The sequence below is a fragment of the Macadamia integrifolia genome, chromosome 3, assembly GCF_013358625.1.
Source record: "Macadamia integrifolia cultivar HAES 741 chromosome 3, SCU_Mint_v3, whole genome shotgun sequence".
Classification (NCBI taxonomy): Eukaryota; Viridiplantae; Streptophyta; class Magnoliopsida; order Proteales; family Proteaceae; genus Macadamia; species Macadamia integrifolia.
The window spans coordinates 22,733,794-22,759,476 of NC_056559.1; the positions used below are offsets into that span (position 1 = coordinate 22,733,794).

Sequence of the window (25,683 nt, forward strand, 5' to 3'; positions counted from 1 at the left end):
GTATCATTCTATTTCAAAGCCTTCTTCTCTTCAACCATAGCTACTTGCCATTGTGAGTCCGCACTCGCTTCCTGCTAGGTATAGGGAATGGTCACAGAGGAAAGAGAAGACACAAAACTGTAGTAGGAAGGAGAAAGTGAGTCATAATAAATAGTTTTAGCAATAGGATGTAAAGTACAAGACCTAGTGCCTTTACGAACAACAATAGGCAGCTTAAGGGATGGATCAACAGAAGGAGAATTATCTGGATCCAAGGGGACAAGATCAGGCTTGAGTGGAGACAACTAGTAAGGTTGGATAGATGCTGGATGTGTAGTGGGTTGAGTATGCTGTCTGCGACTATAAACACATATCTCTAGATGAGGGGAAGTTGGAGTGTCACTCTCCGCCTGAAATGGGATACTGACAGGGATAGCAAGTTCAAGAGGTGGCAAATTTTCCACAATAGAAGGAGACTCCCCTTGAAGAGGTGTCTTAGTGGGCAATATGATGCACATTCATGAATGGCAATATCCATAGTCACAAACCAACATCGAGTGGGAGGATGAAAACACTGATAACCTTTATGAGTAGGAGCATACCACAGAAAAATACACCAGAGACCACGAGGATCAAACTTTCCTTGAGGATGATGATCGTGAGCATAACAAACACTACCGAATACCTTAAGGGGAACAGGAAAAGCAGCAAAACCTTGGAGAAGATCCAGAGGGGAGCGGAAGTAATGGACCCGAGATGGTATTTGGTTGATAAGGAAGGCAACTGTGGGAATTGTGTCACTCTAGTATTGGGGAGGAATGCATCTCAAACATAAGAGAGCATGCTAGCTCACAAAGGTGGTGATTCTTTCGTTCAACAACCCATTCTGAGCCGAGTATCCACACAACTAGTCTGATGGATCATCCCATGGTCAGAAAGGTAAGCCTAAAAGAACCCTTCAAAGTATTCATGGATATTGTCTCTTCAAAGGATCTTAATGATAGCACCGAACTGAGTTTGAACCATGCGGTGAAACTACTGAAAGCAATAGAAAGTCTCGCCTTTGGTTCTCATCATATAGACCCAAGTGGTCCAAGAATGACAATTAATAAATGAGACAAACCACCGATAACCATTGACAGACACATAACTGGATGGCACCCAAATATCAGAATGTAGCAATAAAGGAGTAGCACTTTTATTTGCAGATGCATAATAAGTGATACAAGTTTGTTTGGCCAAAACACATGCCTCACAAAAAACTGACTCGAATTACAATTTTTAAAAGAAGGAAAAGCTCTAACTAAAGTTCCCAAGGGGGGATGTCCCAGCTGACGATGCCATTGTAGTAACTCAGAGATGGGAGGTGACGTAGAAGAAGTTTGAAGAGGCTCACCAAAGACCAATGCCGAGTCATCATTAAGCAGATACAGACCACCGCGCACCCTACCAGAGTCAATCGTTGCCCCTATCACTAGATCCTAAAAAACATAATGAGGCGGGAAAAATGTGACTTTGCATTTAATACTTGAAGTAAGACTACTAATAGACAAAAGGTTAGTAGGAAAAGAAGGAACATGCAATAAAGTAGAATGGGATAAAGAAGGGGTACAACTAACAGAGCCCTTTCCTAGAATAGTGGAACTAGTCTTGTTAGCCAACTTGACCTTACCATTTCCAAGGCAGGTAGAGTATTGTGAGCAAAGAGTTAGATGGCCTATCATATGATCAGAAGCCCCAAAGTCCATAATCCAAAGGGTAGAAAGGACAGATATAGTATCGCCACAGAAGGAGATACTAACCTAGAAGGGGTGGAATAAGTAGAGCTCGTAGTGGCTGGTGCAGGAGAGTCCGGACGTGTCAAAAGGCGCCGGAGGGCAAGAAGCTCATCAGATGATAGAGGGGACACTGAGGTGCTAGGAGCAGAGTCAGAGTTAGGGCTCTTAGTATGGTTGACCTGCCCAGGAAAACTAGCACGACCCTTCCTTTGCCCTTTGCCAGATGTATCAGCAGGACGACCATGAAGCTTCCAGCAATGCTCTTTGGTGTGACGCTCCTTCCCACATTCACTAGAGTCCTGGTAAAGGAGCCACCAGATTGTAGGGTTGCACTAAGGGACTGAGTGCCAGTGACAAGTGTAGATCTCTAAGTAGGAGTGGTAGCAGGAGTTGGAAGGATAGTGGTACGTTGGTTGTCCTCAAATTGGATCACAACATAGGCTTGTTCCAAGGCATGAAAGGGGGCCACGACTCAAAACCTAGGACCATAGCTAATTAAACTTCACATTCAAACCTGCCAGAAAGTTATAGACCCGGATTTTGTGCTCTTGCTTTTGAAAACTGGTGACATCTGTAGGGGTGGAAGGAGTATACTCCTCATAAAAGTCTAGCTTAGTCCATAGTGTCCACAACTCGTAGTAGTACTGTGATAGAGTGAGCCCTCTTTGCCTCAAATCATGAACTTTTTGGTGAAGCTGAAAGACTTGAGCATCATTTCTCACTTGGGAATAGATATCTTGGATAGACTTTCAGATCTTTGCAGCAGAGTCAAGAAGGAGATAGTCACGTGAAAGCTGTGGCAACGTGGAGTTGGCAAGGAAGGCCATAACTTGAGAGTTGGCACACTCCCACTTGTCAATCTCAGGACCTTTGGTCATACGCTTCGAGGTTCCAGTGAGATACTCGTAATAGCCACGGAACTTGATGGAGATGTAGATCGAGCGTGACCACATAATGTAGTTTGTGCCATTAAGCTTGATAGCACATGGAGAAAAGGTAGGAAGAGGGATGGTGTCTCCGCTAGTAGAAGCAGACGAGTTGGTAGACATGTTGCTCCTCAAGGGTGCTGTGTAAATAGTAAAGGCACTAGACGAAGATAGAGAAAGCACCAAAAAACCAGAAAAGGCTAGAAAACCCAAAAATCTATAATGGATAGAAACCTTGAGAAATCGATTTTGGGGGATAACTCTAGAACAGAGACCTCAAACAGAAAAGTTGTTGGTACATACCACTACAAGGATAAGGAGCCCCAATTGCAACAAACATCAAGACGATTGGAACATCGAGCATGGAAAAAGCATCATGGCAATGAAAAAAATGATTTCAGTGAAAAAAACCCTAAAAATTTAATGGAAAAAGGGTCTGGGTCTGTAAAATCATTGTAGAAGAGAGTTTGAGAGCCCAGGGGAAGGATGGATGGAGGCTAAAAACCCTATTGGTGATTTAAGAAGCTCCCACCACAAGAGAGAAGTAGATGAAGTGAGACGGAGGGAGGGGGAGATGGAAGGAGGCGTAGGGAGAGAGAGAAACGAGAAAGAATGGAAGATGGAGAAGAGGGAGAGCCCTTAGGGTTTTGGATCCTATGGCTCTGATACCATGTTGGATGGGGTAATGTCTTGTGTCAAATCTTACACCTGCCCTCTTTATTTATAATAATAGAGAGAGTTCTAGAGAACTACAAAGACCATTAAACCCCTTAGGGTTTGTTTGGCAACTGACACTTTCCCCAAAACCCATTTACAACAAACTATTTCCTTTGAGTTTTGCATGACTTGCATTTAATTTAAGACTTTTCTTCCAGTTATTATATTTTCTACTCATCTTTTCATTACTTGATAACATATAAAAGACAATTATTATTATTATCTTGTTGGTGATCGTTTTGTTATTTTTATTCAGAGTCGTTCACAATTTGAGTCACAATTTCCGTAGTGCAACAAATATTGTGTCTACACCATTGAGATTGCCCATCAAACGACATCATGTCCTTTTGAAAATCATTTATGCTGGTGTTAATGCTAGTGATGTGAGTTCCTCTACTCTTCTCTTGTTTTGTTTACCCCATTTTTTTTGGTTTATGTGAAAAAAATTGATCTTATTATATGTGTATTTTTTGTAACAATAATAAATAACGGTTCTTCTCTCTCTTCTAAATTATTTTTTAAGCTTCTTGATTGCTTTTCTTTCTTTCTTAATTGTAGGTTAATTTTAGTTCTGGCCGTTATTTTGGGGGAAATGAGAAGGAACTGGCCTCTCGTCTTCCATTTGATGCTGGTTTTGAGGTGCTAGAAAACAGTGGACTTTGTAATACTTTTTTTTAGTGTTCTAAAGCTACTGATGTGACAACTTATGCTTATATATGTCACTTTTACTTGGATACCAAAAGTAGGATCTGCATTACATAATCATCATAATTGCAAATGTTTTGGGAAAATGCATGTCTGTATCTAGGTGTATCATTATCCTCTTTGTATGCATGGTCTTGACGCTGGTTTCTTTTGGTGTCTAACTCCTGTACTATTGAGCTGTGCACCATCTTCATATTGAATTAGGTATTGCTCAAATTCTTTCAAGTTCTGTTGTTTGTTGGATTTTATCTTATATTCACGTGGTACCCTTTCTAAGAACTTTGGGATTTCTAGTGTTTCCCTCAACTGAGTCTAATGATTGATGTATTTGGGTCTCTAGGATGGCTTTTGTGCATGAATAAAGGAGCATAGGAGGGAAAAGTGTGAGTCTAAAAGGCAAAAGTTCTGAACACCAGGTTATTAGGTCATGGTAGGCTATTGATGAACTCTATTATAATCATATGAGGATAGAAGACTAGAACAACCCTTGAAATGGAAGCTATCTTCATTTATTATACATGTCAAAACTAGATTAGATATCCACAGATTTTTTTTTTTTTCAGAAGTTTTAGAAATTTCTGCAATGCTGAAGAGAACTGTAGCATAACAACTGGAAAGTCATTGTCGCCCTAGCCACCTTGGTCACCTAGGTGGGTGCCTAAGTGCATTGTTGGTGTCGACTTGCATTTAGGCCCCCTCCAATAGTTAGAATATAAAGATTGAAAGAGAACAATTGAACAAGAGGAGAGAAGGGAGTAGAAAGTTGAAGGAGAAGAAGGAGAAGAAGAAGAAGAAGAATAAGAAGAAGAATAAGAAGAAGAAAAAGAAGAAGTGAAGAGAAGAAAAGACAGAGAGAAATGATGGTAGAATTTTGTGTAAGAGAATAGTCTGTCACACCTATATTGTTTAACTAATATGATGTAAGGAATTACATACACCTCCCTAGGGAGAAAATATATATATATATATATATATAAGGCAACAAGATCACAAGCCAGCTAGGGAGGTAAAAGGGAAAAATGGAAAAAATACAATATAAGACAATAATATGATAAATCTGTTCCCAAAGTACCCTTATTAAGTAAAACCACTCCCCTTTAAGCTAGAGATAAATGTCATACATTCACAACTTGCATAAAAGGGTATTGAACTAGTTATAGGTGAGCTCTTTGGTGAAGATGTCTACCAATTGATCACTTGTCAAAAGGAGTGCAAATGTAGCTAGAGTTTATATTCTCCTTGATAAAATGCAGGTCTATTTCAATGTGCTTTGTTCTGTTATATTGCATTGGATTGTAAACAATACTTATAGCTGCTTTGTCATCACAGTAATGCCGCATAGGTCTCAGTGTCGAATCCCAACTCCTAGACCGACCATCACCATAGGAGTTCATAGATTCCATGACCCATTGCCTGAAAATTTTCTTCTACACTTAATCTGGCCACAATAGAATGTTTTTTGCTTCTCTTCATCACCATGTGACCAAATTACCACCCACAAATGTACAATTGCCCAATGTTGACTATTTGTTTTAAGATGGATCTATCCCAATCAGCATTTGTGTAGCTTTCTGTCCTTATGTGGTTTTGCCTGGCATACAATAGTCCTTTCCCTGTAGTAGACTTCAAGTGCCTAAGGATATGGTATACAACATCATTGTGCCCACTCTTTGGGGTATGCATAAATTGGCTCACCACTCCCACTTCATAAGTGATCTCTGGGCGAGTCAAAGATAGATAAGCTTCCCCACTAGTCTCTGGTATTTCCCTACATCAACAAGGGAAGGACCACAGTCTTCTCCTAACTGGTGATTCTGCAAGAATATGTAGGTTTGCAACCCAACATCCCTGTTTCTCTTATCAGGTCCAACACAAATTTTCTTTGACATATATTTATTCCTTTTTTAGACCTTTGACACTTCAATTCTCAAGAAATATTTCTAGGGTCGCAGAGATTTGATTTCAAACTGTTGGGTCAAGTAAGTCTTTCAGCCTAGCTATCTCAACCCTGTCAACTCCAGTCACCCAAAAGTTATCAATATAAACAATTAGGGTTGTAATGGTGCCATTTTCTCGCCGTGTAAATAAGGTGTGGTCAATTTGACTCTTAGAATACCCATTCTGCATAATAACCTACTTAAGCCTCTCAAACCAAGCCTTTAGAGGTCATGAATTGCATGGCGGAGTACTTAGCCCTGAGTCCCTGACCTCAAACCAGCTTCCAGGAAGTCCTGAATCGCATGTGGGAGTGACATGCATGCATCAGTAGAATGCTCCTTCTAAGTATGGTGCTGACAGTATTAATCAGGATTATGCTAGAATAGTAATGGATCCAGAATTATGCGCAGAGGGATCGGAGTCTGGAGCCTTGCTGTCAGCAACTTGGAGTATACCCTTGGCATAGGTGTTCCTAAGTCGGTAAACTGGCACCTCTGCTTTGGTGCAGCGCATTTTTCTTTGCTGAGGTGTAAGAGTTGGTAATGCCACTCGGATTTGGACGAGTGTTATTACAATGGTATTCTAATAGATCTAGGTTACACGAGATTGGTAAGGGATCTGGAATTATGCTTGGAGGGATTGGAGTTGAGAACCCTGCTTTTTGCAGCTTGGAGTATACCACTGCTATAGTTATTCCGAAGATGTGAACTGACGTCTCTGCCTTGGTGGCGGCGCATTTTGCATGGCTGCAGGTGCAGGAGCTGGTAATAACATTCATGCAGTAGGAGCATCTGGTGGAGAAATAGGATTGAATAAGTTCACTTTAGAGCCTCGGCACCGAGTTAGCCTTGGATTGCGTTCAGATCTGGATGGGTATTATTACGATTTGTCGCCTTACTTTGGGTATTCTGATAGAGCCTATAATCTTCGATCCTTCTCGCAGCGCCACTAAGGGAACTGAAGGACACTAGTTTTGAAAGCAAAAAATGTCATTGTATTATGGACAAAGGTTTTGGATAATTATTGTAAAACCTTTGTCAGCAAATCTTGCCTTATATATCTGAACGTTTTCATCTGCCTTTTGTTCCACAGTGGACACCCATTTACACCACACTGGTCTCTTCCCTTAAAGACAAAGGACAAGCTCTCAAGTATCCTTTTTCTTCAAGGCTTACATTTCTTCTACTATAACATCCTTCCATGTAAAAATTGTGATTGCTTTTTCCCAGCCCTGCAAGATAGACAGAGAGGATAACGAGGAAACAAAGGCATGATACGATGGAGATAATGACTGATAGGAAATAAAGTTAGAAATAGGGTGTTAGGTATAGATTTTAAGTCCCTTTCTAACAACAATAGGAATCTATCATCATCAGATGGAGGGGAACTACTTGCGAAGCTGGCTCAGAAGGCGGAGCTCCCTTAGGAGGCTTAGACGGACATGGTAGATTGGAGACAGAATTTTCCCCTTCTTTTGAAATAAGCAAACCCTTTTTCTCCAGCATAATAGAGGGTTCATCTTGAATATCCTGAACAATTTTTGTTGTCTCCCCCTGAATCCGAACACTATCAATAACAAAGGGACTCAGAGGAATCTCAGTAGACAATATCTCTTCCTCTACAGTTTCTCCCTAAAGAGATGACTGATAGTAGAACTCATGTTCATAAAATGTCACATCCATGGTAACGAAGAGTCTACAGGAAGGAAGGTGGTAGCACTTGTATCCCTTTCTGAGTGGTAGAGTAACCAAGGAAGAGACACCTGAATACCTGATAGCCAGTGGATACAATTTGGATTGAGTGGTAGATGATATGTAAGAAAAGAAAACACATCCAAAGATATGAGGAAATAGATGAGAGGCAAGAGAAGGGTCGAGAAGTTAGCTGACTGGTGTTTTAAAGTCAAGTACACTCGAGGGTACCTGGTTTTGGAACATGTGTGGTAATCATCAAGGACCTGGTGACCTCTAGAAGATGGTGGTTCTTCCTTTTAGGAATACCGTTATGTTCAGGATTACAAACACAAGAGGTTTGGGACAAGATGTCAAGATACTAAAGGAACTGAACAATCAATATACTATGTCCCATTATCGCTCCATAAGGTCTGGACCTGGGCATTGAACTGTATGAAAGGATCGCAAATAAGAAAAAGCCTCTGACTTAGTCTGTAGAAGATAGACCCAAGTTAGACAGGTGCTATTATCAATGAAGATGATAAACCATTTGAACCCTCCCGGAAAGTAGCGCAAGATGGACCCCACATGGGCACAAGTCTAAGTGTATAATAGAAAATGCATTATAATTTTATTATCGCTTCTTGGACAGGGGACCAATCAATTGTGCTTTATTAAAGAAGGAAATAAATAACCCAAAACATGAAATAAAGGGTGACCTAAACAGTGGTGCCACTAATGCAATTGGGTAAAGGCACTATCTTCCCGCAGAGTGAGCTGAAACAGGAGGTGTAGAAGTGAGATCCGGTTCCAAGTAGTACAACCCATCTCATACTCTACTATATCCAATCATTGCTCCCGTTGCCAGATCCTGAAAAGCACAATTTGTAATAGAAATTAGCTCAACATTTAAGGTCAACGGTGAGACGATAAATTGAAAGTAAATTGGCACATAGATTGAGAACATTAAGGACTGACGACAAGGAAATGGTAGAGGAGAAAGAAACAGAACATTTTTCCTGAGATTGCAGATAGGGAGCCATCAGCAACTCTGACCTTATCCTTACCGGAACACGGGAGATAACTGTGAGACATGTCCGAGGAGCTAGTTATATATGTTCAGAGGCTTCAAAGTTAAAATGCCAATAATAAGGACACGAAAGTAGAAGAAGCAAGATATAAACTTGATTGGGCTAGATGGGAAGCAGGTGGAGTAGGAGTTGTCACGGTGTAGTACCAAGCCATGCCATCATATGTTGGAGAGCAGCCATCTGTTCTACAGAAAAGGAGAGGCAGCAGAAGAGGATGACTTATCGGTGGTCTTAGAGAGATGAGTGCTGCTGCCGAGAAGATCCTTGTTTTCCACTATGACGTCCTATAGGACGCCATATAGCTTCCAACAAGTCTCTCTGGCATGGCGAGGACGTCCACAATAATGGCACTTAACTGGGTCTTTAGCAGGAGGACCACGTTTAGTGGCAGAATCAGAGGAGTCAAAGGTCTGAGAAGCCTAAGGAGTAATAACAAGAGCTGAATGGGTGGGAACAGGCGAACAGCAGAAGGCATCATAATAGAGCGGCGCCGACCCTCATTCTGAATCATATTATATGCCTGAAGAAGTGTAGGAAATGTATCTTTGCCAAGGACCTATACACAGATCTGATCATATTCCAGATTTAAGCCAGTAAGGTAGTCATATACCCGTTCCATTCATGTTCCTTTTGGAATGTAGTAGCATGCCTAGCATCAGTAGTGCAGGCCATAGGGACAGGGTGATTGAAGTCCAATTGCTGCCTAAATTATTGAGGGCAAAATAATATGCAGAAATAGACTTCCCTTTCAGACTGGTGTCACAGACTTTATTGCAAAGCTCATAAGTCTGAGCGTAATTACTCGACTGAGCATACATGCTCTTAATGGCCTCCCATAATTCCCAAGCAGAGTTGAAAAGAACAAAACTTGGGCTGATATATGGGTCCATAGAATTTAGCAAACATAACATAATAAGGGCATCATTAGGCAACCGATTATTTTTAGCAGTAATATCGGTTGGGATTGGGGTCTCAACAATTATATACCCAAAAAATGAGTTCCCCTTATAGTAAGGGGGTAAGCCCGTGACTATGCAAGGTAGTTGGTCCCGTTCAACTTGGTGGGTCCCAGCTAGAGAGATTGATTGTGATGAGAAGTTCTAAGACGACTTTCATCACTAACCCCAGTTCCTCCTAATTAAGTCTCAGTAGTTTCTGTCATAATACCAGAACAAGTTGTGGGATGGAGGAGTATCTCACAAAAAGAGTATAGAAATAGGCCTCGGGTAGAGGTCAGGTGAGCAATACTAGTAGATACTGTAGGGCGAGGTCAAAACTGTAGGCGAGATGGGCAGTGGCCTGGTGATGATAAATGAAGCCTTTGGAGGCCTAACGAAGTTGTCGAGAGGCTAGCTGGGGCTTATCAGTGTCGATAGGAACCGAATGGTACTGACAAGAGAGACAAAGCCTAGCAATTTTGAAAAAAAGGTGGAAGGGTTTAGCATCGATGGTAGAGACCTGAGTAGAGCCCTGGCCAAGAGGGTGGAGGTCCAGCGCGAAGGTGCAATGGCAAGGATCATGTGTGGAGTCCAGTGGAAGCTAAACAGAAGTTCAACAAGGGGCAGGGGCCCTGTGAGGTGCTTGGCAAAAGCAGAACAAAGATTGCACGAGGGGCAGGGGACTGTGTGATGTCTAATGACTGTAAAACAGTAGTTGGATGAGGGTAGGGAGCCCTTGTGATGCAGATGCCTTGGCTTGGCTGGACCGGACTGACCCATTATGGAGGCCTAAGCCAAGACCCAACCAACCCAAACCGGAATTCTGGTCTGGCCAGGGTTGGTAGTTGATATTTAGGAAAGTAAATTAGTATATTTGATTTTTTTTTTTACTTTAGACGCAAATACGTGGGATTTCCTTTGCAAGTAGTTAGTTTCCATTTTAGATTAATTCCATCTTTCCTTGCTTTCTGATTTTATGTAAGGACTTCTTCCTTAAATTGCTGTAAACAATTATGGAGTTTCAGTTTTAAATGAAATAATGGAATGGCTGAATTAATGGCTGTGACCGTGGTTGCTATGATGCTTGCATATCCTTTTCCCCCATTTTGATCCTTCTCTTCTTTCTTCTTGTTCTTCATATTCCCCCTTTTCTTCTTCTTCTTTGTTTCCCTGTTCTCTTTCTCTGTTTCTGGGCAGTAATTGCAGCCCATAAGTGTGGATCGATCTCTTTCATGTGAGATCTATTTGGGTCGAGCCTCTGATTGAAGGAAGCCCTCCCTAAGGTGATCTGAACCCTAGAATCTCAAGCCTCATCTTGCTCCTACTGCAAGATCGAACTCTACAACTGTGCTAGACTTTGCTTCTATCGCCAGAGCTGACCTATAGGAGCTACAACTTCTGTTTGCTTGCTGTTTTGAAGTGTTTCCTAGCTGGAATCAAGAAGGCCTTTAATGAAGCACCATCGCTTGGAATTTCAGCTCCAATAGAGAAGGATTGAAGGAGATATTCCCCTCGCAAGCTGCTGGTTTTCCGCCCCTGCTTTGGTCCAAGAAAGAAGACAACCCCATCGTGAGTTAGGGTGTCTAATTTCTTTTATTCTGATTTACTATTTACCCTTCTATTTGCCTTCAATTCTTCTATATCCCCTACTTCTATTTAACTTCCTAAGTTACCCCCACCAAATAACTATTAATCCCCTTTAAGTCCCATCTCCCAAGTACTTCATTATTAATCTGGTTATTTACAATTCTGCCACTCTCTTTATTACTTTTGTTCATTTACAATACTGCTACTGCATTTTGAATATTGAGGACTCCTCTTTTGGGTGGGCCATTGAGCAAACCGAATAGGGTTTTCTTAAATCCCGGTTCTGCATTAACTTGGTATCAGAGCTGAAAAGATTCCAACAACTATGGTGAGTAACAATAAACTTCTTCAGCGGATTGGTTCACATGGAGAAGGGACTGATACAACTATAGCCAATCTCACTGAACGAGTGACTACCTTAGAAGGAAGTGTCAACACGCTCAATAATAATGTCACTTCTTTGCAAGCTTCCATTGACAGGTTGACGGCTTCTGAGAAAGGAAAGAGTCCCATGATATCTGAGGATTCTTCCAACTTCGTCCCACAAGGGTTGCCACATGTCGGCCCACACCCATTACCACATGTTCCCCTTTTACCACCACCACCACCACCACCACCACAACCACCATATGGGGCTGGACGATGTGATGACGGAGTAGATAAGGAAGTGAGATTGGACGTCCTTGATTTCTGTGGGGACCACAACTCAGAGTAGTACCTTGATTGGTTTCACAGTTTGGAGATTTTCTTCAGATGGTACAATTTAACAGAGGCTAGAAAGTTGATATTAGCAGAGGGAAAATTGAAAGGCACAACTTGTGTTTGGTGGATAAAACACCAACAACAAAATCGGACTCGAGGTGTTGGGCAAGTTACTACATGGGCAGAAATGCGAGGTGCGATGGATAGAAGATTCTAACCGACCGATTACAACAACTGGTACATCTCAGATTTGTGCAATTGAGGTAGGACAATATGTCAGTTGAGGATTATGTGGCCAGATTCTACTATTTAGCCACTCGATCTGACTTTGAGTGGGACAGGGTAGTCTTAGTGGCGCAATTCCGCAACGGTTTGCATCCACAGATTAGTGCCGCACTGGCCCCTATTAGGTTGTCTACCATGGAGGAAGCAGTTTAGGTCGCCTATCAGGTTGAGGAAAGTCTGAAGAGGCCCTACACTCGGAGGACTTTTCCTGACACTGACACATTTTAGAGGAGATACCTCATGCCCACAACAATCTTTTCCTCAAGAGAAATTGGCTTTAGTTAATAAACCACAGGCTAGTGGTTTGTCATCAATGCCTACACGACCGGCTCGTCCATATACCCCTTCTCGTTATGGTTCTGATAGACCTTACTCCTCACCTCGGCGTGGTTATGATAGGAACTTAGTAATTCCAAAGGAGGCTATTCAATGCTTCATATGCAAGGGATACAGGCATCGAGCTAATCAGTGTCCTAATTGGTTGTTAGCATACATTGATAAGGACAATTTTATACCTTATGCGCCAGAAGAGTAACTAAAAACAAGAATGGTAAATATGGAGGTTGAGTGTGAACGTGAGCCTAGTGAAATCAATGATGGTGATAGTGATGGCGAGTGTCAACCGTTCTATGTGGTCCATCCTCTTTTGACTATATAAAAGGTTCTCGAGGAGGACGATTGGCGTCATAATAGTATCTTTCAGACTAGGGTGCGATGTAATGATAGCTTGTGTAATATGGTGATTGACCCTGGCAGTTGCACCAACGTCGTTGCTGAAGATGCTGTTCACAAGTTGGATCTAAAAACGGAGCCTTATCCAAATCCCTACAAGGTTGGGTGGGTGAACAACACTAATATGAAAATTAATGAAAGGTGTTTGCTCATGTATTCCATTGGTGGACTGATTGATCAGGTTCAATGTGATGTTCTTCCTCTCAAGGTCTGTCACATTCTTCTGGGGCGCCCATGGTTGTTCGACAAGAAAGCTAAGCACTGTGGATATGAGAATACCCACTCCTTTTAGAATAGTGGACTTGAAATGAAGTTACTCCCGGCAAAGGATCTTCCCCCTCTGAAACTCAAGAAGACAGCTGGTACTTTTCTCCTCAGGCGCTTTGACTCTGACGGCATTCTTGGACCTCATCCAAACTCGACGGAGTTAAGTTCTTTTTAGAGGAGGCGAGCTGATGCAGATGCCTTGGCTTGGCTGGACCGGACTGACTCATTATGGAGGCCTAAGCCAAGACGCAACCAACCCAACCGGAATTCTGGTCTGGCCAGGGTTGGTGGTTGATATTTAGGAAAGCAAATTAGTATATTTGATTTTTCTTTACTTTAGAAGCAAATACATAGGATTTCCTTTGCAAGTAGTTAGTTTGCATTTTAGATTAATTCCATCTTTACTTGCTTTCCGATTTAATGTAAGGACTTCTTCTTTAAATTGCTGTAAACGATTATGGAGTTTCAGTTTTGAATGAAATAATGGAATGGCTGAATTAATGGTTGTGACCATGATTGCTGTGATGCTTGCATATCCTTTTCTCCCATTTTGATCCTTCTCTTCTTTCTTTTCATTCTTCATCTTTCCCCTTTTCTTCTTCTTCTTTGTTTCCCTATTCTCTTTCTCTGTTTCTGGGCGGTAATTGTAGCGCATAAGTGTGGATCGATCTCTTTCATGTGAGATCTATTTGGGTCGAGCCTCTGATCGAAGGAAGCCCTCCCTAAGGTGATCTGAACCCTAGAATCTCAAGCCTCATCTTGCTCCTACTGCAAGATCGAACTCTACAACTGTGCTAGACTTTACTTCTATCGCCAGAGCTGACCTATAGGAGCTACAACTTCTGTTTGCTTGCTGTTTTGAAGTGTTTCCCAGCTGGAATCAAGAAGGCCTTTAATGAAGCACCATCGCTTGGAATTTCAGCTCCAACAAAGAAGGATTAAAGGAGATATTCCCCTCGCAAGCTACTGTTTTTCCGCCCCTGCTTTGGTCCAAGAAAGAAGACAACCCCATCGTGAGTTAGGGTGTCTATTTTCTTTTATTATGATTTCCTATTCTACCCTTCTATTCGCCTTTATTGTGGGTCTTTGGTAATGATGGGTCTTTGGTAATGATCTAAGGTTCCCATTAAAAACATAAGTAGGATGCAGTAGTGAGATTGCGTGGGGCCATGGCGGGGTCAATAAGCTCATAACTTGAGGGTGGCGACATGATTTTAGGTGGCCATGCTCAGCCTTGGGAGGCCGAAGCCTCTAACATGTGGGGCCAACCTCTTCTAACAGCGAAAAAATACCCAAAATATTGGGCTCTGATACCAAGTTGAAAGATTGAGTGAATCGGCTTGTCTACAATGACAGAGGCTGATTTTATTATATAATGAGATTATGAATTACAAATAAGGTATCTATAGCTAATTCTGAGTCATAACACATTCACAGTCCTTAGCTTTCATACAATGAATCTAGACGTAACCTTTATCCTTAATAGAGGTTAATCATCTAGTCAGCTGCAAGGGGAGTAATTCAGTAGATAAAGAGAGATATAAGCGGCTTGTAGGAAGGTTGATATATTTCTTCCAAACCCGGCTAGATATTGCTTATGCTGTAGGGGTTGTTAGTTGGTTTCTACATGATGCATAGACCTACTCGTCTCAAGGCAGTATACTGGAGTTTGAGGCACTTGAAATCAACACCAAGAATGTAACACTCCCAAAACCTGCCTAGGGGCAAGGGCCGTCACACAAACTCACAGGATCGAAAATGATTTAGTTAATGAACCAATAAGGAACTACGAACACTTGAATCCATTTAATCTCTATCACAGAGCAGAAGACTTTAAATATAACTCCCCAATATCAAAACCAGAAGCCTAAAATTCCGATGTGCTGGGGGCACTAAACTAAAATTAAGTAAACCTCAAATGTAAAAACAACTGTTTTAAGATCCCAAATTCCCAATTAGTTAACTATTGTAATCTACCTCATAGGGGTGTAAGTTTGGCCCTAACGGCCTGAACCCACCCTAGCCTGCCCTGAGTGCGAATAGGGTCTGGGAAAAGATTTCTGACCCTGAGGGCGGGTTAGGGTTGAAAAACACTGGCCCTGGGCTATTATCCTATCCTTTTATTTAGAATAATGAATTCTTGGTCATTTATTGTTATGCTCAGATGTCCTAAACTTCTATTATTGTGTTGCACTTCATAATTTAATTGTTTATTGATCATTTGACCTATTGGTGCTTCTTCTTTTTTTTCTTTTTTCAACGCATAGGAAACAGGTGGAAAAAAACAAAGCCAATCAAGGTTATCCCGACCATGGCAAAATATAGGGCCAATTAGGGCCAACCGGGCCCTACTAGGCTCAATCAAGGTCAATTAGGGCCGAGTTGGATTGGCATGAGCCCAATAGGGTTGTGTTCAACTTGGGTTGAGTTTTAGGGACTTAGGGTTGGGGTGGGGTTTTAAGAAACCCAGCTTTGTTTCACCCTTACTACCTCAAATTCAAAACTAAAAAATTACATTGTTAAAAGTCAGAATAAAATTTTCAATTTCAATTTAAAAAAAAATAAAAAATAAAAAGAGCAACCCAGTGCACGAGGCTCTCGCTACTGCGGGGTCTGGGAGGGGCAAGTTGTATGCATCCTTACCCCCTGCTTCACAGAAGAGGCTGTTTCTGGGTTTTGAACCTATGACCAACATGTTGTAATAGTGCAACTTAACCGTTGCAACATGTTGGTCATTGGTTCAAAACATGGAAACAGCCTCTTTTGTGAAGTAGGGGGTAAGGTTGCGTACAACTTGCCCCACCCAGACCCCGCCATCAACAATCTTAGTGCAGTCCTCACACTGGTGCTCAAAATCATCTATAAGGTTCGAAAGGGGTAAGCTTGGGAAAACTTAGCAAGTGAAGGAGAAACAGAACTATATATAGAATAAAAGCATATTATAGGAGGCAAATCATACTTGGAATCTGAGATTACATTGATGTTCAAAGAGGGATCAATAGATTTGACAGACATGAACTTTGAATTTTCATTGAAAGAAGATAAATGAACATAAGTAAAAATAGATGACTCAACAACAGACTTTTTAACAGATTGAGACTTACGCTTTCATCAGTGGTATCCGGACCGGTTGAGTCTAGACCGTAGGTGAGCTTGAAGTTGTTTCTGACGCTTGTCCATTTTAGGAGTGGCTCACTAGCTAGGTGGATCAACAAATGTGGGAGTGGATTCTCCTCTTCTTCGATGACCGCAATCACTGCGTCTTCTTCTCCTGTGATGTCTTGGCTACATTCCATAACTTCGGACTTCTTTGGCATGAAAGTGAGTTGATCAATTTTGTGTTCTTAAAATCCAAACTTCCGGAGGGAAGCGTCTTGCCATAGCTTAGCATTTACATGATTAACACCAAGATTACATGGTTCATAGTAGGATAGTTCTAAAATTTCCAATTGGGGTTTGGGTACTGTAATTTGGGAAATTGGAATGGGTTTTCTCCCAAATGTCTTTTCACTTCCATGTAAACATTTCAATTCCTTAATTTAAGCTTCCTACCCAAAATCCCCCACTCCATTAATGAATTAAGGTCATTAATTCTTTTTAAATCTTGATGGAGATTCAAGTTGACAAAGTTGGTACATTAATTTGAGAGGGTCAATCATATGATCAGATATAATGAAAGACGCTCCCAACACTCCCCACCTTCGGCATTGCCATCAGCAGGGAGGAAGGGAAACACAACCTGAGAAGAGGTCCACCTTCGGCGATGCCATCAGCAGACACACCATCCAAGGAAACTAATATTGACACATTACCTAATTATATGACCAAATAGCCTTTCATGTCATCATTTAAATTGCAGTTCGAGAATGCTTCAAAATTACATATTTGAAAACACTATGCCATGCTAATTAAAGTCACAAATCATTCAGTCAAAATACCAAAGAATGTGATCTTTATTCATTTTTATTACCCTAAATCATATGGTGAAATCTGCTTAAAGTGAACTACCAATAACATGAAGAAGATGAAAGGAGGGGATCAGAGACTTTGGCCCACGTAGTCTTGTACAAGGGTCCTATGGAGGGAAAAAAACCTTGTCTTTGTATAGCGGTCTGCCTCACCATCTTCCGACTTTGACCAAACACGATCGGTCCAATGAGAGAGAAGCCAATGGGAGGCTCACATCGTCCATACAAGGTTCTTATAGAGGGGAAACACTTGCCCTTTGTATTGGTCCACCTCACCACCCTTCGATCTAAACTCACCCCAAAATCAACCGCTATTGGTAAGGGTAGCAGTCCAAGGGTAACAATTCATCCAAATATAACTATGAAAAACGCTGAGTTTCGTACACCGCAAAGCATCCATGATGCCGATGCCTTGGCTTGGCTGGGCTGTGCCGAACCGACCCGCTATGAAGGCCAATGCCAAGATACAACCAACCCAAACCGATTTTCTGATCTGGCAAGGGTTGGAAGGTGATAATTAGGGAAGCAATCTCAGTTTATTTGATTTCCTAAATTTTTTAGAAGTAGGTACGTAGGGGTTTCCTTTGGAATCAATTAGTTTCTATTTTTAGAGTAGTTTCCTTTCAATTAGTTTCTATTCATTGTTTTAATTTTCCATTATATTAGACATGTCATCGATGGAGCAGTTCAGATTTAGAGTATGAAGTTTGAGTGGAATAATTTTTGGGAGTGTGCGTGATTTCCCTTCCCTTCCACCATTCCCTTCATCTTCATCTGATCTTCTTCTCCTTCTTATCATTCTCTCTCTGGTTGGTCGAACCTCTGTTTCTGGGGATAGTTGCAGCACCAAACAAGTAGATCGATCTCCCTCACCTTTGATCTGCTGGAACTGAAACTCTCTGCGAATGTTGCTCTTCCCTAAGCGACCCAAAACCCCCAAACCCTGGCACCAGAAATCCCACTCATCAAAGGATAGAACTTCAGTTGCAGGTCTGAACATAACGTCACCGTAGGGCTCAGTTTCAGACCTCTCGAACCTCTGGTTTGCTTGTTGTCTAAGGAGACCATGTGTTGCTTTTGGTAGGACTGTGAGTTGTGATATATCATCCCAAATTTCAGATCGACCTGAGTTCTTGCGAGGGAGTTCTTCCTCCTTGACTCCAATGGTTTCCGCCCGGTTTCTGGTTTTAACACAAGGTTGAAGAAGAATCGTGAGTTTGCTGTTTATTTCTCTTTTATTCTGATTTCCTATTATAACCTTGTCTTTGCCTCTAATTCTCTCATATCCCATACTTCTATTTTGCTTCCTAGTTTATCCCCACCAAGTAATTACTAATTCCCTTTAGGTCCCGTTTCTCAAGTGGCTCATTAACTACAACTCTTGCCACTCTCCTTATAACTTCAGTTTATTTACAATACTGCCACTGTATTTATTATTTGAGTCTTTATTGTGAAACTAAACCTTTGTGGACATTGAAATATTTACCAAATTGCCACTACATCTGGATTATTGAGTTCTCTCATTTGGGTGGGCCCATAAGCGAACCGAACAGGGTTTTTGAACCCCCGGTTCCGCATTAATCCATGCATTGGCTCATAGTAAAACAATATATGTTTCAAAACATTCACGCCATTTTAATTTCATGATTTCATTAAACTATAAATAAAGCAAGTTTATATAAAATAATTCGTAGAGATTCTGTTAGTTCCACTCACCTTGCCGTCTTCTAAAATAACGATTCCATCAATGTAGACACCAATTAATTTCTTCCTGATATAGCTTGCTTGAATCTGATATGATTTTCTTAAGTAACCAATTTGAAAATGTACCTTAATTTTACATAAAGTAATGAATCCAGAACTGAACTTGCCTACCTGAGATTGCTGGCTAATATCTTTCACTTGTAAAATCAGCAAGAGTAAATAATGAAGCGCTGTAATCCATAACAGCAATCTGATTTGAAACTAGATTCAAAGATGTCGATTGCTATATCAGAAACTTCCCTACTCAGATTTGCAAAAATCCAATTGCTCTCCTTCAGTTTCTAGTAATTCCTCTAGACAGGGAAGACCCAATGAACATGGGTGCAGCAACCACACATTCCTCCTTAACCCTCCTCCAATCTTTCATCAAATAACAGTGATTAACCCCAAGGATAGATTGTAGCAAGAACAGAAAAATTGTGGAAGCCGCTACAACTGAGAGGTCTCCTTCCTTCTTTCTCTCTCCTTTTGTTTCTTCTAGCTGTGCTGCCCTCTCTCCCCTCTTTCTTTCACACTTTCTTCCTCTCTCCTTCTCTTACTCCTAATTTCTTTATACGGACAGCACATACACAAAAGAAAGAGAGTCCTATTTTTTTTTTAATAAACTCAACTCACTTTCTTGTTTTGAACTCCATCTATTCCTCTCTTTTGTTGTATAAGCTTTATATTGTATGTATATCTAATCTCAGAAAAACAAGAATTAAAGAATTTTCCTCTTTTTTTCTTCAAGTTAAGGAGAATTCCCACTTCTCAAAACCGTCCAGCCCCTCCTTTTTCTCTCCTACTTCATCTTAAAGTCTCTTTTGTCTCTTTCTTTCGTTCTCTCGATTTCCTTCTCTCCTTTTTCTCTAATTCCAGAAAATTTCCTATGCACGAAGGGAATCATCTATTTAAACGAGTTATTATCCCACTCAACTTCTTAAAATAATACTTGTTGAAACATTATTACCACAGCTGGCGGAGACCTCAATATCTTCCCCTTTTTATATTAAAACATAATTCCCAAGATATACAAGTCTATGGAGAAAATTCCCTCTTTCCTGAATCCCTTGTATTTGGGGAAATCCAGATCAGTTAGGCTGTGATTCGTTCTCTTTCTTTTTCTTTCTTATCTTTTACTCCTTGCTTCTTTCAACTTCCAATCTCTTCTCTTTCTTGTGTGGCCCTCTCCTTTGTCTCCTAATATTGCTCAAACATTCTCTCCTTTTCTTATTTCATCTCATCTTCTTTTCTCTTTATGGATGCTGACTAGGCCGTGCTCTATTGATGATTGACGCTCTACTTTAGGATATTGTACGTTCCTTGCAAGGAATTTGGTTACCTGGCGAAGCTAGGAGCAACCAGTAGTATTCAGGTCCAGTGCAGAATTAGAATACTAAGCAATGGCACAAGGTGTCTGTGAGCTTATATGGCTAAAAAAATTGCGTGGCAATCTGAGTGCAACAGTAGAAGAAATTATGAGGCAAAACTATGATAATAAGACAGCAATCAATATACCCCATAATCCAGTCCAGCATGACAAGACCAAGCATATTGAGATTGGTAGACACTTTATCAAGGAGGATCTTGAACAAGGATCAATTTGCATTCCATTTTTCACTTCCGAGAATCAATTAGCTGATGTATCCACAAGGGTTTGACTTCTAAGTCATTCCATCCTATTTTGTTCAAGTTGGGCTTGAGGGATATCTATGCACCAACTTGAGGGGGAGTGTTAAAGATAAGGGTTACGACTAGATTATGATAAGGGCTGTTACTCAGCCTTAGTTCTCTTTCCTTAATTGTAATGATTGTAATCCTTATATCCTTTCTATTAATAGGAAAGGCCTTTGTCATTCTAGACACGCCAAATCATTTTCTCATTATGTCATTCTCAACTAGATGGGTATGCGTAGCAATAGAAACACAAAACCTGACCATTATTGAATGAGGAAGAAGAATAAGATGGAAGAGTAGAAGACGAGTAGAAAGGATATGTTAAGCCTCTCACCTAAGTGTGGAGAATGAATCCCAACTCCAGCTTTGGTATCGCACCAACTACTGCATCCCATAGTTAAGCAGTTTTGAATCCCACAAACTATGATTTGTCTCTCACAGAACTCACAAGCTCAAGGCTGAATTATTTCTCAAATCATCGAGGTAGGTATGATCCCCTATTTATTTATAATTTCATTAAAATAAGAAAAATAGGAAACCCTCCATGTGTGGAAGGAGGAATCCCGTACAAGCTAAGTTTTCCATTGGAGGAACATGTATCAAACTTTCTCTCGGTCCTCAGCAAAAAACCCTAAACGCTTGCGAGAAACTCAAAACAATGCTGCCACTTGGAGCAGCCTGGCCTCATGCGGGGCTGCTCCCCCCCCATCCTTTGTTCTTCTTCTTCTCTCGTCCTCTCCCTCTCCCTCTCCTCTCATCCTCTGCTCTCCTTTCTTTCTTCTTCACCCACTTCCTCTGAACCTTTTTCTTTCTCTTCTCCACGTTTGGGAAGTAGTGATCCACCCCTCACCATCTCCCCATTCTCTCCCTCCCACCTTGATCAGATCTGGTGTTGGTCTTATCGAGATCCTCCCCGATGGTCTTGTTGGCCCCCTCTTCCGTCGGCTTCCTCTGGGCCTGCCATTGCTATTCCTGGGTTCGTTGGCTTCCTCTTCCGCTGGCATCCTCTGGGATTGCCGCTGCTTTGAGGGTATCTCTTTGTTGCCGTCCATCGCTACTCTGACCTATTCCTAGTCTGGTTCGTTGGCTCCTCCCCCCTCTCTGCCGACGCTCGCTGGGCATGTGGCAGCTCATCCTTGAGTTGCCGCACTGTTAGAGTGCCTTTTTTCCGCTAACTCGCTATGCTCTTCCAGATCCTTGGCAAACCTTTCTCCACGTCTCTGGTTGAATCGTTTGTGTCGGTGATCTCTTAGCATGCTCGGCTAACAGCCACTTGCCGATGCCCTCCGTAAGGCCGGCGCCCTCTTCACGGCTGTCTCTTTCGCGAAGCCCCCATGCCGGACGTTTCTACGAGCACTTCGATTCTCGCCTTGACGGCAGAAAGATGAACTGATGAGGCATGCTGGTAGGGTTTGGTGGAACCCTACCTCAATTTTCCTTGTTTGCCCCTCCTCTTTTGGGCTTCTGGGCCTTGGATGCTATCTTTTTTGGACTTTGGACCCTTATAGGGTTTATAATCTCCCTTAATGGATATATTCTCCCTCCCTCTTCTTTTAATGCATTTATTAATTCACCCAAAAAAAAAGTTTTCCATCATCTTCTAGAACTTAACAAAATGGAAACTAACACTTATTATCGTATAAGAGTCAAATCCCGTATATTTGGGTATAAAGAATTGGCCCATTAACAATAGTAAACCCAAAAATACGAAGCCCACAGCCCACAGCCCATATAACCCATTGGACACTCAAAATTTAACATATTACGATATTAATCCATTCTTGGTCTAGTCTAGTGGTGATGCAGATAAGTCACTTAAAGGGCTTATTTTATTGGAAACAAGCTTTGGGTTTGGTTATGTAGGTGTTGGGCTTTTGATCCCGTGAGTTTTCTTTTCAATAGGCCACTTTAATGGGACAAAAATATGCGTAGAAAGTAGGAAAATGAGATTTAATTCATTAGTTTGTTAGAGTCCTAGTTATAAGAGGGGAAAAGGGGGGAAACCAAGCCAATGAAAGTATACATATCAAACGCAAGCAAACTAACAAACTGTCGACCCTCAAAAGGGCCCCAAGAATGGGGGGCTAATGGGGATACAAGTCGTCTTGGGGGGAGGAGGGTATAAAATGGAGGAGGGGATACCCTAGGCAACAACAATGAGCCTGTTCCTTGGGGTGTTCCTTATAGGTTTAGGGAGGATGGAGGCAAGTTTGGAGGTAACATCAAAATAGATGGCAGTCCAAATCTAGTCATAGGAGCGAGAGTTGGGAGTCCATCTACGAATGTTACACTCCATCCAAAGGTGGGTGATGGTGGCACAAAAAGCAAGCTTGCCGGTGGTGTTGCAAATAGAGGGGTCCAAGAAGGTCATGTCAACCCAGATCATTCTCTGCTGAAGGGGAGGATGGATCTTCTGGTGGGCCAACCTTGGGAGAGGACTTTCTTCCAGATGGCAGCAGAGAAGGGGCAAGAGAAGAATAGGAGATCTTATGATTTGTTACTTTATTTAAGTTAACTCCATATTGGTGTCTTAAATTGTCTTTCAGGTGTCTTAATAAGATTCCAATTATGTCTTTTGTTAGTTTGTGAACAAAGTTAATGTCCTATGCTAAGTAGGTTTTCTTTTTTAAGTCATATTATGTTTTGAGTCTATTTTCTTTGTTATTTCACTTTCTTAGTCGGTTTCTATTTCGCAATTAGTTAAGGATTTGACTAGGCCTTTCTTTTTTAGTGTTTGAGTGTGTTTTGAGTATTTTATGAATGAAATTTGCAGCTTTGTGCTCCCAACATTTTGAGAGAGAATCTCTTCAACACCTCAGATAGTTGAGGGTGAGAGGCCCAGGCTGAGTTAGCCATTCCAACCCACATCTATCCCATCTCCATCCTTGTTTCTTTTTTTATTCTTTCATCATCTTATTCATCTAACAAGAAGTAAAGTATATTGTGCTTCAAGATTCCTTGAATTTCTTCAAGTCTTTAAGAAGGTTGGATGTCACACTTTTTTTGGATTAAACAATTTAACCATCCGATTGAACTCAAATTTTGTTAAGGAATTCAAGAACCCTAATTTGGAGATCAGTTCAAGTCTGGACCCTTTTTGATGGCCTGATCTTGAGATATTTGCAAAATACCAATTCTGCCCTTCCCTGCTCAATAGATGGAAAAAGTTATTGGTTTGCTTTTGTTTGTTGATTAAAGTTTGCTCTTGAAATCAGAGATTGTTTGCGCTTTATTGCCCTAATTTTGGGCTAAAAATTACTGTTTTGCCCGTCCCCGTTATTGTTTGTTTTTCCTCCATATTTGCTTTCTTATTTCACTCCTAGTCTTCATTATTTGCAGCTGAACTATCCTTTGAGTTTAGATCCTTGTCAACTCTACGGTTTTGATTCTTTCAAATATAGTACTACATCAAGTGGTCTGATTTTTCTGCTGGCCTTCTTGTTCTTCTGAAATGCATCACTGCTTTTCAAAGTGAGTAGTGAATCTCAACCATATGGGGAACCATATATGGAGCTTTCACCTTGTTTTTTGACTGTTTCTTGTCAAGCATTATCTAATGTGAAATTTCAGGTTAGCCTGAAAATCAATCATGATTAGATCATGATGTGCATAAAATGTCTGCAAAGTTTGGTGTAAAAAATACTGCCATGAGGGGGTGGGGATGGTGCCGGAACAGTGTTGGGAAACCACTCCTAAATAGATTTTTTGGGGGCGTAGGGATGGACAGCATGTACACTACCACATTTTGTGCCTTAATATAATGAAGAAGGTGATGTTAGATAAGGATACTTTTGCTGACTCAACCGAATGACTTCCTGTTCACCAGTTTATCATATTTAAGTATAATCTTATAGAGAAATTTAGTTTTGCAAGCTGATACTTTCTGGAACTGGATGACCTCAAGAAAATTATTCTCTTATATTTTTACTGCCAATTTTAGAATGACTTCAACTGTTTAATAATGAAATTCATGTTTGTTGCTTACTGTCTTTTTTTTTGGGGGGGGGGGGTAAGATGTTGCTTACTGTCACACTTCTTCTAAATTGTAGGCTGTGGGAATAATTGTTGCCTTGGGGGATTCAGTTGATGACTTGAAAATTGGGACTCCTGCTGCAGTTATGACATTTGGGAGTTACTCTGAATTCTTCATGGTGAGTTTCTGATTTGATTTGTTCAGGAGGTTAAGCCCAACTCATAGGAGTGTATAGGCTTCTGTCAAGTAGGCATATTTATGTAATATTGTAATTGGTGTTTTTTATTTGAATGGGGATAGTAAAGGGTGTTTTCATGAATGCAAAAACTATATCCTAACTATAAGAGCATACACGCTTGGATTCATATGCCAATGTTCTATGTTCTATGAGTTACAAGTTTGTAATTGAACTTTAATATGGGTTAATGCAACTATTAGACCTTTTAAGCATCATCTATTTTTCTCTGTTTGTATTTTTGGGTCAGAATTCAGTGTCAGGGTGTTTAGTAATTTATACTTGGTTAATTAACGGTCCTTTGGACAAAAAGGGAAATTTGAGGATATCGTGTCGGTTCCACCTTTTCAGATACAATCAAGATATGTAATGGAAGAAGCTCCCAGGTTTTTGTCGCACAACCCTTTCCCTCAGCCATGATCTGACTGTCCATGGCCTCCCATCTGGCAGCTCCGGCTGCTGGTATCCCTCCTCCCTAACACCAACCCTCACCTTTCCCTCAGCCTTTCCCCTCTCCCTGTACCTACCTGGAGTTCCCGTGCCTGTACGTCCTCTCCCCCTTCCGAAGAGGGCCTCCCCCTTCACTTCATTCCCCCCTGTGATCAAGGACAAAAAAGTGGGCATATGCCCTGCTGGATTGCTGCAATCTGAGATTTACAAATGGAGGACCTGCCTGACTGGGTACTTCCTTGGGAGCCAACCCCCCTTCAACTTGGTTAAGATGTCCCTCTCTAAGCAATGGAGGATCAGAGAGCTTATGTCGAAAAAA

General features: G+C 41.2%; 1 protein-coding gene across 1 annotated transcript in view; it reads left to right on the forward strand.

Moving 5' to 3' along the window:
* LOC122074244 overlaps positions 1-25,683 on the forward strand; it is a 141,277-nt gene that overhangs the window by 61,129 nt on the left and 54,465 nt on the right. Inside the window, exons 9-11 of the mRNA XM_042639088.1 lie at positions 3,657-3,783; positions 3,959-4,039; positions 24,756-24,857. Coding sequence (XP_042495022.1) covers positions 3,657-3,783; positions 3,959-4,039; positions 24,756-24,857 — 310 coding nt within the window. The remainder of the gene's footprint in view (positions 1-3,656; positions 3,784-3,958; positions 4,040-24,755; positions 24,858-25,683) is intronic.